The sequence below is a fragment of the Caretta caretta genome, chromosome 27 (assembly GCF_965140235.1).
Source record: "Caretta caretta isolate rCarCar2 chromosome 27, rCarCar1.hap1, whole genome shotgun sequence".
NCBI classification, from domain to species: domain Eukaryota; kingdom Metazoa; phylum Chordata; order Testudines; family Cheloniidae; genus Caretta; species Caretta caretta.
In genome coordinates, this window is record NC_134232.1 from 7,733,645 (window position 1) to 7,751,647 (window position 18,003).

At 45.5% G+C, this 18,003-nt stretch overlaps 1 protein-coding gene across 1 annotated transcript in view; it reads left to right on the forward strand.

Moving 5' to 3' along the window:
* The window catches only part of MAP3K3 (mitogen-activated protein kinase kinase kinase 3), a 53,765-nt gene extending 40,259 nt beyond the window's left edge, over positions 1-13,506 (forward strand). Inside the window, exons 14-17 of the mRNA XM_048829907.2 lie at positions 1,434-1,565; positions 3,045-3,174; positions 6,055-6,232; positions 8,565-13,506. Coding sequence (XP_048685864.1) covers positions 1,434-1,565; positions 3,045-3,174; positions 6,055-6,232; positions 8,565-8,793 — 669 coding nt within the window. The 3' untranslated portion in view covers positions 8,794-13,506. The remainder of the gene's footprint in view (positions 1-1,433; positions 1,566-3,044; positions 3,175-6,054; positions 6,233-8,564) is intronic.
* Positions 13,507-18,003: the final 4,497 nt, after the last annotated feature.

Sequence of the window (18,003 nt, forward strand, 5' to 3'; positions counted from 1 at the left end):
TGGATATCTAACTTCTTGGCCAAAAGGAAGATTGTACATCCAGGGTGAGAACTTGGCTCTGACCAGTTTTAACTGGCATTCCTGTTGAAATGGGAGCAGGGGTCCATTGGGTGCGTGGCCTGCAGGAGTAATGGAGTAACTTGCTGGTGCCCGCACCGTGACTGTAGTGTGCATTGCCATCAGGGGACTCCTTGCCAGTTTAACATGCCACCTTCCCAACATCTAGCGAGTTCACTGCGAGGCAGGAGAATTGATCCATGAAGATGTAATTGTTCTAACTGAGCAATGGGGATTATGATCCCAATTTAAGTGAGGCCCTGACCATAGTGGGCTCTCATTTACACCGTATCTCTGCTGTAAATCAGACAGTGATGCTGGGCCAAGGGAGAACAGGCTGGAATGTGTCTTGGAGGTGCTGGCACCCCAAACCTGATTCCATTTATGTGTAGTGCCTAGTTCCTCCCTCTTGAAAAGATGCACCTTCTTCATAAATAGGAGAGAGGAATCTGGCAGCTTCCTATGGCAGAGGAAACTGTTGCAGGGTGTGGAGGACTGAATCAGTGGGAATGCTTTTGGGGGAGGAACATGCTGCTGTTCTACAAACCAGTTGTGCTCTGATACCTTTAATGGTCAGCATGTTCATTCTCTGGGAGAATCTGATGTGTCTCCTGTGCAGTCAGGATCTCTGATTCAGCCTGAAATTGCTGGATAGCCCTCCTGCCATTGTACTATGAAACCCTGTTACATCTGTGATGAGGATAAGGGAGAGCATCTTTGTGTGCGGTTGCAGATGCTTTAGATCCTACAAGATCAGTATCCCTTCCTAATCTTGAATTTGAGTAAAACTCACCAGCATAAATCTGGGCAGGAAACCAGTGATTGAAATTCTTAGGTTAAGGGTGCCTAAGAAATATCTTGGTATCTAAAGGGCTGGGGATACTACACACTCATTCCTAGCACATCTGCAGGGCTTTATATTCAATTACTGTTTTTACAAACAAACTAAAAGCCTCAGCCCTCCAGTGTGGGAGGAAGGACTAGTCCCATGTTACAGCTGGCGAAATAGTTAATTTTTTGAATGGCTCGGCCAAAGCTATGCAGTAAGACGTTGATAGTCAAGACTAGAAACCAGGCGTTCCTGGTACTCAGCCCACTGGACAGCAGTGCCTCTCTGCTAGACCTTATTACAGGTGAAGCACCTGCAATCATACTTACAAACTTTTCACACAATAAACATTAACCTGATAGTGGCTAGAACATTAGCTTTTTCCAGGGTCTGCCTTAACTAATGCCATCCAGAGGATAGATTTACGCTGAGCCCACAGACACAAAGGGGTCAAATTAGTGGCTTTGTGGCAGTGTCATGGGCAAGGGTTGTTGAAATGGGGTGGTCCTTAGGCACTGTACCTAACCTGCTCTCTCAACATCTGTAGGAAGTGAGCGCTCTGGAGTGTGAGATCCAGCTGCTGAAGAATCTCCAGCATGACCGCATTGTTCAGTATTATGGCTGCCTCCGGGACCGAGCAGAGAAGACCTTGACCATTTTCATGGAGTATATGCCTGGGGTAAGAGAGCAAACACGTCAGTTAGAATTGTTGTCCTGGCCTGTTACTCTGACCAGGTCACCCCACGCTTCAAATCTTCTCAGCTGGTTCCTCCTGAACATTTTAAGTTCAACCTTGATGGCCTGTCACAGCTCTGCCCCTCCCTACTTCCAGTCTCAGCCACCAACTTGCCCATTTCTCCCACACCTTCTTCCTATATTTTGTGCATGGAACACTTCCCCCTCAACTCCTCTCTAAGGCCATGCATCTCTCTTCCTTTAAATGCCTCTTCCTACAAAGCCCTCAAGAAATTAGACAACCAATAAACAAACAGTTGGGGCGAACTGAGGATTTATTATACAACAAAAATGTGATCATGAATTTTTAAATCTTTCTCTGCATCTGATTGGAAGCTCTTCAGAGGGCAGAGATTCTTTCTTCCTGTGTGTTTGGACAGCGCATACCATGTTGTAGGTGCCTCCAGAATACAGATAAGTTCACTGGTTGGAAAACATGCAGGGCCATGGGATGGCCCCTGTAGTTTGTGTTGAAACAATAGCTTCTAGCCTCTAACATCAGAAACAAACGTGCACATTATGTGGTGGTTAAAGGAGACTGTTTTGGAGGATCTGGGAAGCTATCAGATCAGAGACCATTGAAACTTGGGGGTCCGGTTTTATCTGCCTTGATCTTTATCTGTGAGATAATGTTTTGAGAAATTGGAGTTCTCACAGTGTTCAAGTCTCTATACAGGTGGATCCCGTTCTTGGTGCGCACACACCCCATGCGCAGGAGATTGAGATCGCTTAACCGGTGATTGTCTGGTGGGATCATGCATGTGCTCTGCATGTTCATACTCCTCCTCCCAAGGCCAGAAAGGGTGGAGTGACCCCAACCTCCACTCAGTTCCTTATCACTAAGGCTATGATTTAGTCATGGGCATTTTTAGTAAAAAATCATGGACAGGTCACGAGCAATAAATAAAAGATCATGGGCCCGTGACCTGTCCATGACTTTTTTACTAAAAATACCCCAGATTTAGTCAGGGAGTTTAGGCAGCGAGATGGAACCCGTGTCCTACTGAAGTCTCTCTCATTCCAAAGTTGTTACTGTACTTGTTTTTTTAATTTTCATATCCTGTTGGCAAAAAAAAGTTTGTCAGCTGGTAGTCCTGCATTGATCTGTGCAATATCCAAGCAGACCCCAGATATTGGGTCCCCTTGAAGGGATTAGAGTATTTTTACATTCCATCCTACCCCAGGATCATTATTTGTGATCAGCCACCAAGGAGAAGTCAAGATGGTCTGATCCCTCTACCCCAGAGGACAAGGAGCTGAAGAGATTAGAACTTCTTGGTAGAAGAACATATTTTTTAGCTAGTTTGCAGCTCAGAATAGCTGACCATGCTGTGAGCACAAACTCTTGGGTAATGAATGGATTCTGCGGATCCTGTGGCTTGTCATTTCCAAGATAATCTTGTCCATTTGCTTTTTGGTATAGGGTTCAGTGAAAGACCAGCTGAAGGCCTACGGTGCGCTGACGGAAAACGTGACCCGGAAGTACACCCGCCAGATTCTTGAAGGCGTCTCCTACCTTCACAGCAACATGATCGTGCACAGGGACATAAAGGGTGAGAGCATCAGGCCAGTCTCGGATGGGGGCTGAGTGTTTATATAGGAGACTGCATGTCATGTTTGGGATCTGTTTAAAAACTAAACACACTCTTGGAAGCCTCCAGCTTGAGCTGTCGGTGTGACGTCTCCTTTATGATTGCCTTCTCAGTGCCCAGATCAGTCAGCAGTACACGTTAAGGACCTTTATCAGCAACCTATGAAAGAGGAGAGCTGTACGCACTTGTGACAGGTTGGGTCACAGAAACCCCCTTAAGAATGCCACCTGATATGCCTAGACTACTTCTGAGCCTGTTTTCCCTGCCAGTTTAGGAATTCAGTCCCTTGCCTGGTTTGAGCCAGACACACTTGCCTGTTGCAAACACCGATCCAAGTCTGAACCATGTCCCCCACAAGCTGCAGGCTTAACTGAAAACAGCTTAAGAAGTGCTCCTGTCTCCAACACTCAGATACCCAACTCCCAATGGGGGTCCAAACCCCAAATAAATCCATTTTACCCTGTATAAAGCTTATACAGGGTAAACTCATAAATAGTTCGCCCTCTATAACACTGATAGACAGATATGCACAGCTGTTTCCGCCCCCCACCTCTCCCAAGGTATTAATACATATTCTGGGGTTAATTAATAAATAAAAAGTGATTTTATTAAACCCAAAAAGTAGGAATTAAGTGGTTCCAAGTAATAACAGACAGAACAAAGTAAATTACCAAGCAAAATAAAATAAAACACGCAAGTCTAAGCCCAATCCAGTAAGAAGCTGAATACAGATGAAATCTTACCCTCAGAAATGTTTCAATAAGCTTCTTTCACAGACTGGGCACCTTCCTAGTCTGGGCCCAATCCTTTCCCTGGTATAGTCCTTGTTTCAGCTCAGGTGGTAGGTAGGGGATTTCTCATGACTGCAGCCCCCTTTGTTCTGTTCCACCCCCTTATATATCTTTTGCAAAAGGCGGGAATCCTTTGTCCTTCTCTGGGTTCCCACCCTTCCTTCTAAATGGAAAAGCACCAGGTTAAAGATGGATTCCAGTTCAGATGACATGGTCACATGTCACTGTAAGACTTCATTACACACTTGTCAGCTCACATGTATACAGGAAGACTTACAAGTAAATAGAGCCATCTACAGTCAATTGTCTAGCTGATGGGAGCCATCTAGATTCCAAACCACCATTAATGGCCCACACTTTGCATAATTACAATACGACCTCAGAGTTATAGTTCATATTTCTAGTTTCAGATACAAGAGTGTTACATTTATACAAATAGGATGACCACGCTCAGTAAATTATAAGTTTTGTAATGATACCTTACAAGAGATCTTTTGCTGAAGCATATTCCAGTTACATTATATTCACACTCATTAACATATTTTCATAAAATCATACAGAGTGCAACGTCACAGCGCTGTTCTCCGCTTTTCAGCCTCTGGAAGAGCTGACATTTGGTGGTTCTAATAAGGATGGTATTGTGAGGAGATATAATCTTTAAAATCCTTCGTCTGCAACTGCTGATCCCTTTCTCTCTCATCCCAACAAAGCAAGGTTTTGTTCCTGGCTGATCCCCTCTCTCCCCACCTGCTGTCACCTACTTTGCTTCTTTTTCGGTTACCTCCTAGATGAGCCTGTGCCTAGCCAAACTGCTACCGCCTCATTGGTGGACAGGCAGGATGCCTTAAGAACACCACGTCTAGATCCAGCAACAGCTTCTGACAGCAGGGTTTCCTTCAGGCTGCTGTCCTGACCTATCTTACCTCCCTCTTGCAGAACATCTTCTCTGGCCTCCTACACTAATGTCCTGTGTGACCCACAAAATCCTTAAACTGCCAGTTCCGAGTATTATCTTCTTAGGAGCCAGCCAGTCTCCTAAGGGTTAACAATAGTTGTCAGCACAGGTTCCTGTTATCCAGTGGAGGGCTGGTGGGGGAGCATTCTGGTGAAGGTGGAGTACCCTATACAGGCCTGTAAGTCCTCATCACATCATTAGGCTGTCATACATACATACATACATCTATCATACAGGCTGATAAAGATGAGTGAGTCATTGGTGCTAAACAGCATCTTCATGCTGGGTCTTGTACATATCTTAAAGCTATTCACATGAGCATTGTGCTCCCTGGCAGGTTACTCATTGGTACATCCCCATCCTCCATGCCAGACTTACACACTTTCCTCCAGGAAACTGGGTGGACCCCTATAATACTCTGCATAGGGCCCTGCAAACCTAAGGCTGCCCTACAGAGGGCACTTGACATAAGGCAGAGCAGGTATATGTAAGGTTTATCAGACAGCGACAGTGAGGGGCTCCAGATCCCACTGTGAGCTTGAAGGGAGTGAAAAAGGCCCTCCTTAGCCTCTAGCATACATCTATATAGCAAGCCACCATCTGCCAGTTCCCTTTGGCCAGGGTAAACAGGACCTCCAAGCAGGTAACGTGGGCTAACTTGTTCATTGCAGGAGTTCAAAGTTATTTAATTAGTTCCATCTGCTAATCTTTGCTTTCTGGCAAGCAGAATATTGTACTCGGACAAGAACCCTTTCAGCAGAGCTATGTACAGCCTCAGCCATTGACCAGAGGGGCCATTTATAGGTTGCCAGACCTGTTTGCAGACAATGCAACAATGAGGACACTGACTCAGCACTTCCACACACACCCACACAGCCCTTCACTTCCTTGTGTTTTTCCCTAAAGTGGCAGTTGTTGACAAATGGCTTGATTGCAGCCTGGAGAACAAAGATGGTGGCATACCAGGTCACCAGAGCCTTAATTGGGAAAGATCCTATCCTGGACCCAGGTACATCTGGATCAGATGTAAACTCTACAGGTTGCAAATCCGACAGCAGGATTGTACAACAGCTGCCTGAATTCTTTTCCCTCTAGGAGCCAATATTCTCCGTGACTCTGCTGGGAATGTGAAGCTTGGGGACTTTGGGGCCAGCAAACGGCTGCAGACCATCTGCATGTCTGGAACAGGTATCCGCTCTGTCACCGGCACGCCATACTGGATGAGCCCAGAGGTGATCAGCGGAGAGGGTTATGGAAGGAAAGCGGATGTATGGTGAGGAATTGCTCAGAGCTTTATCTATATTCCATAGAGAGATTCACAGCTTTTCTTGAGACCTAGGTGATGTGGTCAGTTGTTAATGAATCAGCCCTGCCTCTGTAGATTTGGATTCAAATTTAGCCTGAATCAAAAATGAAAATGAGTTTGATACAATTTGGGCTAGTTGATCACAGCTTGAGACCCAGGGCTGCTGTGGACCGTATTGTGCAATTTCATCTTCAAAAATCCATTCTGCAAGGCTGTGGTCCCTCTATCTATTACATCATCACGTGGAGGGAGGAGGGAAGATGCTATCAAGATGTCTGTGTTCAAGACTATCTCTTATTGTACTTCCATCTTCCCATATCCCTTAACTGTGTCACATCTAGGTTAGACAGAAAGTAACTTAGGATAGAGTCCTGTTTTCAGTTTGTCTGCAGTGCCATAAGCATGCATGGCATGTTATAGACAAAAGTTAGGATTTTGGTGCATTGACAGAACTGTGGGGAGGGAATGCCTCAGACTGGAATAGCAGGGGAGCTGTAGGTCGGGATTGAGGTGAACTGGCAGACAGACACATGGAAATTATATACACATTAGGATTAGCACAAGTCAGGAAACAGTACTCACGCAATAGAGGAATTAACAGTCCCAAATCCCTGAAGTATAAGTTTTTAGAGACAGTGGGCTGGCCAGGGCTATAGTTAAGTTGTGCAGCTTTAAGAGTTACCAGTAAAAGCAGTGCTTATGTCTCCTTAATTAAATGAGGACTGCATTATTTTTCATACAACTACTTAACAGAATTGTAACTGAAAATTTTTCCCAGTATACAGTGATCTCTCCCAACTAGGAATCTCTGGGAAAGAATGGAGCACATGTGCATCCTCTCGGGATTGATGCAGTTGTAAATTTCCTTTTGATGCTGACAGTGGTCCATTCCCATCAGAGAGGCGCTGCTGTTGGCTGAGCTCCAGGCTTTACAATCCTGATGGTTATTTTGGGGTCAGAATTTTCCAGTTCCATGTTAGTCTCTGAGTAGATGTGTATGGAGGAGACACAGAAACGTAACCGATCCAGCCACTTGGCGGTCAGCCATCGCTACAGGCCTCTCCAGTTTTTTTCTTAAATAGCAAAATATGTGAGTTATTTGTTATTGCTGGAAAAACTTGACATGAAAAACATTCCTGCTGTTTGCTGAATATCTTAAAGAAACTGGATCTGCTTAAATGGTATAAATCAGTCTAAACAGTAAAATATCCCTGCTTGGTCTTGAGCAAACCCCAGCACATCAGCACACATGGTTTGCATTTTCTGTACTCTCGTACTAAGTCTTAGGCTGCGGGGAAGCCAGTGTTAACTTTTTTTGTTGGGTTTAAACCTTGTCAAGAAACTGGTACTTGTGCATGCATCAGATTTAATTCCTTTCCTCCCCTGCTTTGGTGGTTGATGGGAATCTGCCTTTGATGAAACATCTTATTCTTTGTAGCGCAGATCAGAAGAGTTTAGTTTTAAAGATGAATGGGGAATTTTTCCCTATTTAATAGCGGGAAGTGTGATCTGGAAGCCAGGAACTGCTCAGCTCTGTTGGTGATTCCCTCTTGGCCTTGAGCAGGTCACTTAATTCTTCTTGAGCAAAATTCACTGCCATCATACACAAGCACATTTCCATTGGAGTCGCCGGAGCTACGCATGCTTCAAATCACTGCTGAATTTGACTCTCTGTAAAATGAGGGGTAATACGAGCTTTCCTTCCACACAAGGATAGCAAGGCTCTTAGTGTCTTTCTACTCTGAAAAGTGATTTTGTCAAAACGGCCTTGTGGGATTACACATCTCTGATTTACTCAGTTTACAGATACAAAGATCTTTTCTATCTTGCAGCCCTGCAAACCTCCCTCTGGGATCTGAGAGTTCAGCTGGGTGTTCTCCTACTCTGCACCGGCACCCGTGATACAAGTTCAGAAGGTCAAATGATTCTGTTAGTGGCATCTGTGTGGACCTGTTGCCTTCAGTGGGTAGCACAGGTGTTAACTGAGGACAGAGTTTGAGGACGTAAGGCTGCACAGGTGTAACTTAAAAAATTGTTGGTGCTGTGTGAGCCACAATGGAACCCAGCTCCCTCTCCCAGAGCGCCGACTCTCAGCACAGTAGTAAAAAGTAGTGATGTCAGTTGTCAGCAGATCTGGCTTGGAATCCATGCAGAGAATAGATCTGAGTATGAGGCCATTTTTATAGTCCCTTTTCAGAGCAAAGCTGTACCTGACCACTTGCTGCTAGGAATTCCTATGTAAATGCTAAGCATTATTGTATGAAGCTGTCTCATATTTTTTTCCTGTCTGCTTCTCCAGGAGTCTTGGCTGCACTGTCGTTGAGATGCTGACCGAGAAACCACCCTGGGCAGAATATGAAGCCATGGCAGCCATTTTCAAAATTGCCACCCAGCCAACCAACCCCCAGCTCCCTTCTCACATATCGGAACATTGCCGGGACTTTCTAAAGCGAATCTTTGTGGAAGCCCGGCAGAGACCTTCAGCCGAAGAGCTGCTCAGACATCACTTTGCACAGCTCCTGTACTGAATTACCTCCCATGCCAGCCGTTCACTCTGGGCTTTCAATGCCCCTGTCTGGTGAAACCATGCAAGTGACCGTTGTGGAGCTGCGTCTTCAAAATGCTGTCTCAGCTGTCCTAGTCCTCTGGCAACTGATGCTGAGGAACCCGGGGTGTGGCCTTGGTCCTGGTATGTTTTGCTGGACTGATGCTCATTCTGCCAATGGCTGTGCAACACAGAGCTGCATTTTGTCCTTGTTATCTTGTTGTGGGGTGGCAGCTGGCTGCATGTTCTCTGCAGGCACAAGCAGAGGGCTCTAGGAAGCTTCTTGTTGAATGTACATAGGCAACAGAAATCTGGACCAAAGTGGGAACTGGAGGAGCTATGGTCAGAGTAGAAACATACGACAGCCACCCAAACCAGCTCTCCACAGGGGGCTTTACAGTGTGGATCGCTCTGTTTTCCAGACTGCTAGGTCTTTCCAGGCTTCTACAGTACAAGAATCCAGCAAAGCCATGTGTCATTGAGTATGCGCTCCATATATAATGATATATTTTTCTTCTTAAGTATTCAGCATCTGAAGGTGTTCAGAAAATATTGATTCAGAAAATATGTGAATAGTATTATTTTATAATGAACCCTGGGGTTCGGGGTGGGAGGGGGAGTTGTTTTGCTATCCAAATGTCAGGATAATTAGGAAGTTCCAGCAGAACACATGCTTTATAGGGCCTATGCTAAAGGGCTCTCCCAGCGAGGGTAGGGAGTCCATACTTGACTTTCAAGGCCAATGTTATCCTAGCGTCAGGACAAGGTGTCCTCACTGTACCTCCCTAAGACTTCTTGTTCCAAACAAAACTCTTCTGGAAGGGAGAGTTCGCAGGACAGCTTTCTGCTGCATCTGTCTTTCCAAGGGTTAAACTATTTATACCAATCCCTTAAACCAAAGATGATTTCAGTGCTGCCAGAGAACTTACTTCAGGGAAAGGTTAAATACTTGTATTAGGCCAGACTGGCAAAGCTACATGAAGAAAATGAGTTGCCCTTTCTTGCATAGGGAGGAGTTTGCTGGACACTAATTCACTGGGCGTTCTAGGGTGAAACCAAAGGTGATCTTTCCCCGCATGTTTCGGTATATGCGGAAATGTTCGTTTCAGGTTTCCACCATCTTTTTAAAAAAAAACAAAAAACGGAACAATAAAAACCATGGTAGAGAAGCTTTTGTAACTGAGACATGTCAGTCAGTGAGGCAAAGGTAAAGAGCATTTGTTATGCCTGTCTGAAATTGATTGGAAAAATGGGATCGGTCCCCAAGAGAGAGGCATAACATACACAGACTGTTTTGTTCTATTGCAGTGGTTCTCAAACTGTGGGTCGGGACCCCAAAATGGGTCGGGACCCTGTTTTAATGGGGTCACCCAGGCTGGCTTTCTACTTGCTGGGGCCCAAGCCCCACCACCTGTGGCCGAAGCCCAAGCCAGAGTCCTGGGCAGCATGGCTCAGGCTTCAGCTTCAGCCCTGGGTGTTGGGGCTCAGGTTATAGGGCCCCCACCCAGGGCTGAAGTCCTTTGGCTTCAGCGCCTCCACCCCGCCAGGGGTGGTGGGGCTTGGGTGGGCTCAAGCTTCAGCCCCCTCCCCCTCCTGGGGTTGTGTAGTAATTTTTGTTGTCAGAAGGGGCTCGTGGTGCAGTGAAATTTGAGAACCCCTGCTCGATTGTATTTTGCCATGGATATGAACCAAGCTTCTGATATCTCTGCCACTGGTGGCTTGCTAGTTTCAAATGCTACATTTTGATTGGTACACTAGTAGTCCTGGTCTTAGTGACATAGAGGACTGAAGGCAATAAGACCTCATTTAAAGGCACACTAGTGGCAGGTTGTCATGTTTTTATTAAACAGGCTCCTCACCTAGGAGTAAATAACACCTCTGGTTAATAAAACTGAAAAGGCGTCATCTAAAGTGTCTTTCATGGACGCAACTGAGAGACATGTATAAGCAATGAAAGCAGGCTAGTGATTATGATCAGTTTCTAGTCAGTTTCACTTTCAGGCTCTCAGCCGCTAACACAAGGATGCAGTGTTTGGGTTGCAAGTGTCTTTCCAGAAATTATTTAATTCATATGGAAACACGTCTGTTGACCTTACAAAAGCCTGGATTTTGAGCCAAACTTTTCCAGACAGTGTCCCTTTTAAAAACATACTGCCTCACTCTTAGTTGCCGTATGCATTGTCATCACTTGCACCAGTGCAAAGTGGGGGGGAGGGTGGGGGTATAACACTTCCACTCTGCTCTGCTTTGGGACCATTTTACACATGCTTTGCACTGGTGCAAATGACCACATAAGGCGCAGGGCAATGAAAAATTGGACTCATGTCCTCAATAGAAGTAGGACTGAGTAGTCCTTCCATTGTGCAAATGTCAGTATTATTCAAGCCTGTGGTTTTATCACTCGCAGCCAGCTCTTTCTTACCTTTTGAAATGTACCAAAGATCAGAGCCTTTTCCTGCTTCAGAATTTAACTTGCAGGTGTACAGCAGCTGTGAGGACCAGTGCAGCATTCCTGTCTGCCTTGGCCCCTCTTTACCCAGCTTGTCCTCACAGAACTGACTAAGGCCTGCTTCGGTGGTCTTTACTCATTATCCAGCACATCACTCTTTGGGAGAATAGAATAGGGGGCTGAGGAAATGGTGTAACTTGTTTAACGTTTCAAAGCAACTAAATCCTCAGGATCTGTTGTGGCTTTTACCTCATACGTATCCCTGGAACGCTGTTCTGGAGCAGAGCAAACAGCATCTGGACTGACGTGCCAAGTCCTTTACCCTGCCAGAGCTTCTGACTCTATCTAGAGCTCTGGAACTCCCCCCCCACACTGAAATGTGCCTACTCTGCGTGTACACTTGTATTCCAGTTTTTATTAATGGAAGAGTAAATTGCAATTGAACAGTGACAGAGGACTTCGGTCTTTGAGAACATGGTAAGCCAGCTTGGACTTCTTGTATTCCAGTACCTGACCCAATGCCGCCCGGTCGGCACAAGCCAAAGCATTACTTGTATGTTTGGAGATGCACTTTTATGAATGTAGTTTATATCGCTCTTTTTTAGCTCTTTTTACATCATGTAAACATTGATGCCTCATACTTTTATTTATATCGTAAAAGATCATATTTGGTGATTTTTATATATATCGACTCGACTGTTACAGGGGGAAATAAATTTGACACCTTTATGAATTTAAAAAGGAAAAAAAAAAAGCAGCTGGTTTTGCAGAGAATTTGCTGATGGTTTATAACGAGTACTGCCAACCCAAAATGCCGCCTTTGGTTCCTCACTGGGCCTGTCAAGCACTCAACCCCATTCATACAAACTGAAACCTCAGATCCTCAATCTGTCCCAAGGGGAGCAACCTTGAGGACGGACTCTCATTTACACTAAGCCTGGTCAGCATAAAGGGGCCTTAGAGTGGGCATCAATTGCATTTGTATCCACTCTTTTAAGGCCTCTTGGCATTGCCAGAGCTGTGTACATCACAGTGGAGCCCATTTGAGGGGGTTTGTCTGCCTAAAATTAAGCAGTTGTGACTATCCCAAATCTCATTTTACATCTTCAGCTGCTCCTCCCAGGAAGGGAGGGAGACTCAATGCTTGTTATGAGCTCTAGGATCCTCAAGTGAAAGGTCCTGCAGTAATGAAGAGAATTAGAATCGCTGAAGGATAATCCTGTAGTAAACCATTGCTCCTGGGACAGTTAAGACCTCAAATCATTAAGGTGAAATATCTGCAAAATCCCCGTTAGAAAGGAGATTGCTGAATGCCTCACCTGCACGTTCCATGCAATCAACTAGCATTGGAACAAACCAAGCGTGGAGGGGATTTAATACCCATTGAGCTTGTGAGGAAACAAAAAATTGGCATTTTGGTCTTGGTGTGACGATTCTGTGCATTCTAGGTTATCCACTTGCTCTCCAGTAGATCTGATTTCTCTCCCAGTCACTGTAAATTTCAGCAATTTGGCTTCTGTGCATGACACAAAATATTCCAAAGGGATTCAGTGAAGCTGCAGATCACAAAAGCAGTTCCCTTTTATTTTGCTGGTAATAAGCAAAACAAACTGATCCATAGGGGAATTGGTGCCTGCTTTGGTGACGCACATTATTTCTGAGGTGCCAGCAGGGCCTGTATAATTGTTGATGCCTCAGGAAATGTATATCCCCACTGTGTAACTCCTGCCTGGTATGCAAAGGCCAGGTGTCCAGCACCATACAGCAGATAGGACGAATGCCCAGTGATTGGTGCCTAATCACTGCAGCTGCTGTGGGCAGTTAAGTGGCTGAATGTGAACTGAAACCTGTGTACAGCACCCAGGCCCTGTCCCTGCAATTGGGAATTGACTGGGTTTTTTTTCAGAGGCCTAAGGGAGCTAAATGCCCAGTGGGATTTGGGCACCAACTCCCAGAGGCTCCTGTGTCTATCCCAAGCACCATTAGGCGCTGATCTCACTGAATGGGTCTGAATTTCCCAGCTGGGAGGGAGACATGCCTGGGAAGCAGTTTAGAGGATTCTGGAGTCTGTAACCACGTGTTTGACACAACATATGGGTAGCAGGGAGATATTACTGTCTTAACCTGGATTGTGCAGAAGACCTTGAATCAGTAGTTTATCTGATTATGTATACCGACCGGGGGCTTGCAGTGCAAAGCCAGGCCAATGTATCATTTATTTACAATAAAATTATCATTTATATGAAAGCTGGCTTCTCGGGTGATGTAAATGCTCATGTGCGTTTCTTATAAACGGAAGCGAGAAGGTGGGTGACATAATATCTTACTGGACCAACTTCTGCTGATGGAATTGACAAGCTGTCGAGCTTCATAGAGCTCTTTGAAGCTCAGCTTGTCCTTTGCATTAACAGAGCTTGTCCCAGTGAAAGGTATTGCCTCGGCCACCTTGTATCTCTCATATTTTAGGCCTAACATGGCTACAACACTACAAACAGCTCCACGTGCTGACGTACTTTCATCCACAAGGCCAAGCTTGGTCTGAGAAAGTGTTTTGCCCCAGTGACTCTCCTGGGGGATAGAGGGAGAGAGATCCTTACTGTGAAGCATTGAACGAGGATCCAGTAATGGAGCCCGGTTGGTCTGTCTCCTCTGGCCAAATCCCTGCCACTGCAGGGCGTGGTGGGCATCTGCCCTTCCTGTCGTCTTGTTTCTGCAACTCCAAGGGAGGTGACAGAATGGGACAGAAGAGTATCTGCACCTCTCTCTAAGTACTTCTGTGGTCCCCATCACAATGGTATCTTGAGTGCTGTCTGAGTATCGAAAATAGAAATACCATTCCCTTCCTCTCCAGCTGGCAGGAGAACAGCTTGACTAGTTTATCAGGCTTTTAACTGAAAGGTGTATTGAGAGAAAGCAGAGTCAGACAACAGGCTCTGCATTTAGCTCTGAAGGGGGTGATCCCCATGTTCCCATCCCCTGTGACAGGGAGTTCCATAGTCTAGGCCTGGCTCCTATGAGAGCTCTGTCTCCTGCACTATTTAACAGTGTTATGGCTGTGGGGGGAGGTCATAGTCGGGAAGGGAGAGGGGGTCTCTTGGAGAGCTTAGGTCAATCCCATGGAGGACTCTGAATATCGGAACAGGCACTGAGCTGGACTCTGATCCATGGTGAGGCCATGCGGAGACCTGGGGTGATGTGCTTATGGCACCCTGTGGTGGTTAATTGGCTGCTGTGTTTGGTCCCAGCTGGAGCTCTCAGGGGAAGTAACCTAGAGAAGCCTGTGGAGCTTCTAGGGCAGTTCTCACCTCAAGTCAGATGCTACCCACTGTGCACGTGACCTAAATAGCCAGCAACAATGGCAATCTCCAGACCTGCTTTCCAGTGAAGCAAAAACAAGGAGGAGTCCTTGTGGCACCTTAGAGACTCACAAATTTATTTGGGCATAAGCTTTTGTGGGCTAAAATCCACTTCATCAGATGCATGGAGTGAAAAATATGGTGAGCAGTATAAATATTAGAGAACATGAAAAGATGGGAGTTGCCTTCCCAAGTGTGGGGTCAGGGCTAACGAGGCCAATTCAATTAAGGTGGAAGTGGCCTATTCTCAACAGTTGACAAGAAGGGGTGAATATCAAAGGAGGAAAATTACTTTTGTACTGCTAACTAGGCCAATGCAATCAAGGTGGATGTCACCCATTTCCAACAGTTGACAAGATACAGACTAACAGGGCTAGCACTCTGAAACCTTTCCCTTGAAGGTTGCTAGTTGGTCCTTCCAGGAAACAGAGTCTGAGAAGCCAGCCCATTGTACTTGGAGCAAGTAAGGAGACTAGAGAGCGTGTACAACAGGGGCTTTGGGCTCGAAAGGGAGGAATCCATCGGTCTTGTTGGAGCTTGCTAGCCATTGGAATGGGACTTTTAAAGCTGCCTACAGGATTTAGATGCCAGCTCCCACTGCTGTCAATGTGTTTAAATGTCTTCAGGCTTGACTTTCATTTATGGTACCCCAGGAGAAAACAGAACCTTTAATCCCCTGGGAAACTCATGGCTCAAATTGTCACTGGCTTTTTCTGGTGCCTTTTCAAACTGCTTGTCATGTTCTGCTCTTGTCTTAGTTACTTCAACGGTGCCAGGTTCTTCCCTTGAGTCCCCTTGGCTTCCCTGAGCAGGACCCAAATGCGTCCAAGATTGCTTTTCTCCAGGCTGTCCCAGGCCAGAGCTCTCATGCAGTGTGAGAAATCACACCACATCTCCTAATTCTGTTGTGTGTCTCATTGTAGGGTGTCTGTCTCCAATGTGGCCAAATAACCTCTTTGTAGCACTCCACCATGGGCTAGTCCCCTGGGAACTTCCCATTCCTGAGTGTTCGTCAGCCCCTCCAGGTCTTCTGGACAAAATACTGTTCTGGGGCTAATTTTGATCCTTAAATTCCTGGTCTTGCAGAATGAAGAACCTGGAACCTCTAGGGATGTCACTAAAATCAGGAACCCTCTTCTCTTTCCTCTTATTTTAGGTCTGAACAATAGACACTTTCTGTCCCTCCCATAACACTGGCAGCTTCATTCTACTTGGTGTCCAGTAAACAGTACTGGTAGCTTTTTTGAGGTATTAGAGCACACTTCACAACTATGGTCCCTGAGTCATCTGATTCTTCTACCAAAGTGTAGGTGACCTTACCATCATTGTCCTATTTCTTAAATATTTGCCCCTTTCCTACTACCACGTGTGGAAGTGAAGATACAGGGGAAAATCACTGACGGGGGGGGGGACGACAGTGAAAGGGACTGGACACTGTGCTGACAGATTCATACATGAAATAACTTCTCTGCCTTTTGTTTCTTGTAATGGGTAAATAGTACGAGTTACAGTGATACAACTATGCAAGTGGGTGATTTTAAGGTGACTTTCCCTTTAAATACAGCATTCAATTGCTCTGAGATTAAGGCAAATATTATAAATCTTTAAAGTGCTACTGTAGCTCACGAAAGCTAATGCGCAAATAAATGTGTTAGTCTCTAAGGTGCCACAAGTCCTGCTGTTCTTTTTGCGGATACAGACTAACACGGCTGCTACTCTGAACCCTAATGATTGTTTCTAGTGGGACAATAACTCCTGAATTGGGAACCCTTGTTTTCTGGCTTTAATATGGCTTGTGTATATACGCATGCCCATCGACAGCAATTCCGGGCCCCAGGGCAGAACAGTCAATGGGCCCCCTGGAAAGGGATGGCTGAGGTTTATGACACTACTTTTGATCCTATTGATAACACATTAGAAGAACCCACTATACGTAAATTGTGGTGTTGCCTGATGTAGTTACAGCACCGGTGTCAAACAAATTGTGAGCCTAAATATAAGATGTAGAATTGGTTATTTTGAATTATACTGTTAGGATATAGATATTCAGGCCGGTCTGTAAAGGCCTATACTCTAAGAATTTAGGTGTATTCTTATCACTTGGCTAGTGATAGAGGTATAAAAGAAAGAATCAAAACCACTGTCTGCCAGTGTAAGGGCCGTCTCTTACTGTGACAGTTTGTGGCCCTGTGCTTAGGCTCAGGCCTTTGGCTAAGCAGCAGAGGCAGCCATAAGCTGGGAAGCGAACGGTCACATCCTCACATTCCAAACTAGTCACATTGAAATAAGGTGCTATTGGGCTGTTAGGCACTATCAGGACAGGATTGTATTCCTATCACCTCCAGAGAAAGGGAAGTGCCTAGAAAATGTAAAAGGAAACTTAGTTTGATAGCATCCTGTCTGGCAAGAACTCACTTATCAATAGCTGGGATGTGAAATCCTCACTTCTGTGTTGTCTTGCCATTATAGTTCCCACTTTGTTATTGTTTGTCTGTATAATCTCTGTCTGGTTCTGTGATTGTTTCTGTCTGCTGTATAATTAATTTTGCTGGGTGTAATCTAAGGTGGTGGGATATAATTGGTTAGCTGATCATGTTACAATATGTTAGGATTGGTTAGTTAAATTTTAGTAGAATGATTGGTTAAGGTATAGCTAAGAATATTACTATATAAATTAGGGACAAACAGGAAATAAGTTGGAATTCGAAAATAAGGAAAAAGGAACTTGTATTTAGCTTGCTGGAAGTTCACCCCAATAAACATCGAATTGTTTGCACCTTCGGACTTCGGGTATTGTTGCTCTCTGTTCATGCGAGAAGAACCAGGGAAGTGGGAGAGTGAAGGAATAAGCTCTCTAACATCTTGGTGCCAGTGACTCGGATGCATCGCATTGGATAGGTGAGTGGCAGCCTGTAAGTCCCCCTCCCCAACTTCCCGCAGCTGCTTGGAGGGGGTATCGCGAACTCTCGTGATGGTAGTTGCGGGTTCTGGCAAGCCAGGGTAAAGGATTTTTTGGATAAATGGATAAGGGAGGACCAGGGCCCATACCAGGTACAGGGGTCAACCTGGGATAAGATTAAAAAGGAAATGGAGGAAGTGTTAGGGGACCCAGAGGTATGGGGGGTGGCTGAGGAGCCCACCCTCCTTGGTATATGGGTAGGGGAAGAAGGTCCCTGCCCATGGGGACTGAATGCCTCCCAGGGAAAAGAGGCACTTCAGTCTGCTTGAGAGGTTTGAAGTAAGGGCAGCATTATGGGAAGCTGCCAGTAATCTTTCAAGTTTGGTGCTGCTTCAGCAAGGGCTGCTGAAGGGTTGTAAATTAGTTAGGGATAGTGAAAGATGATTTGGCACAAAAGGGTTTAAGGTCAAAAGCAGAGTTAACAGACCA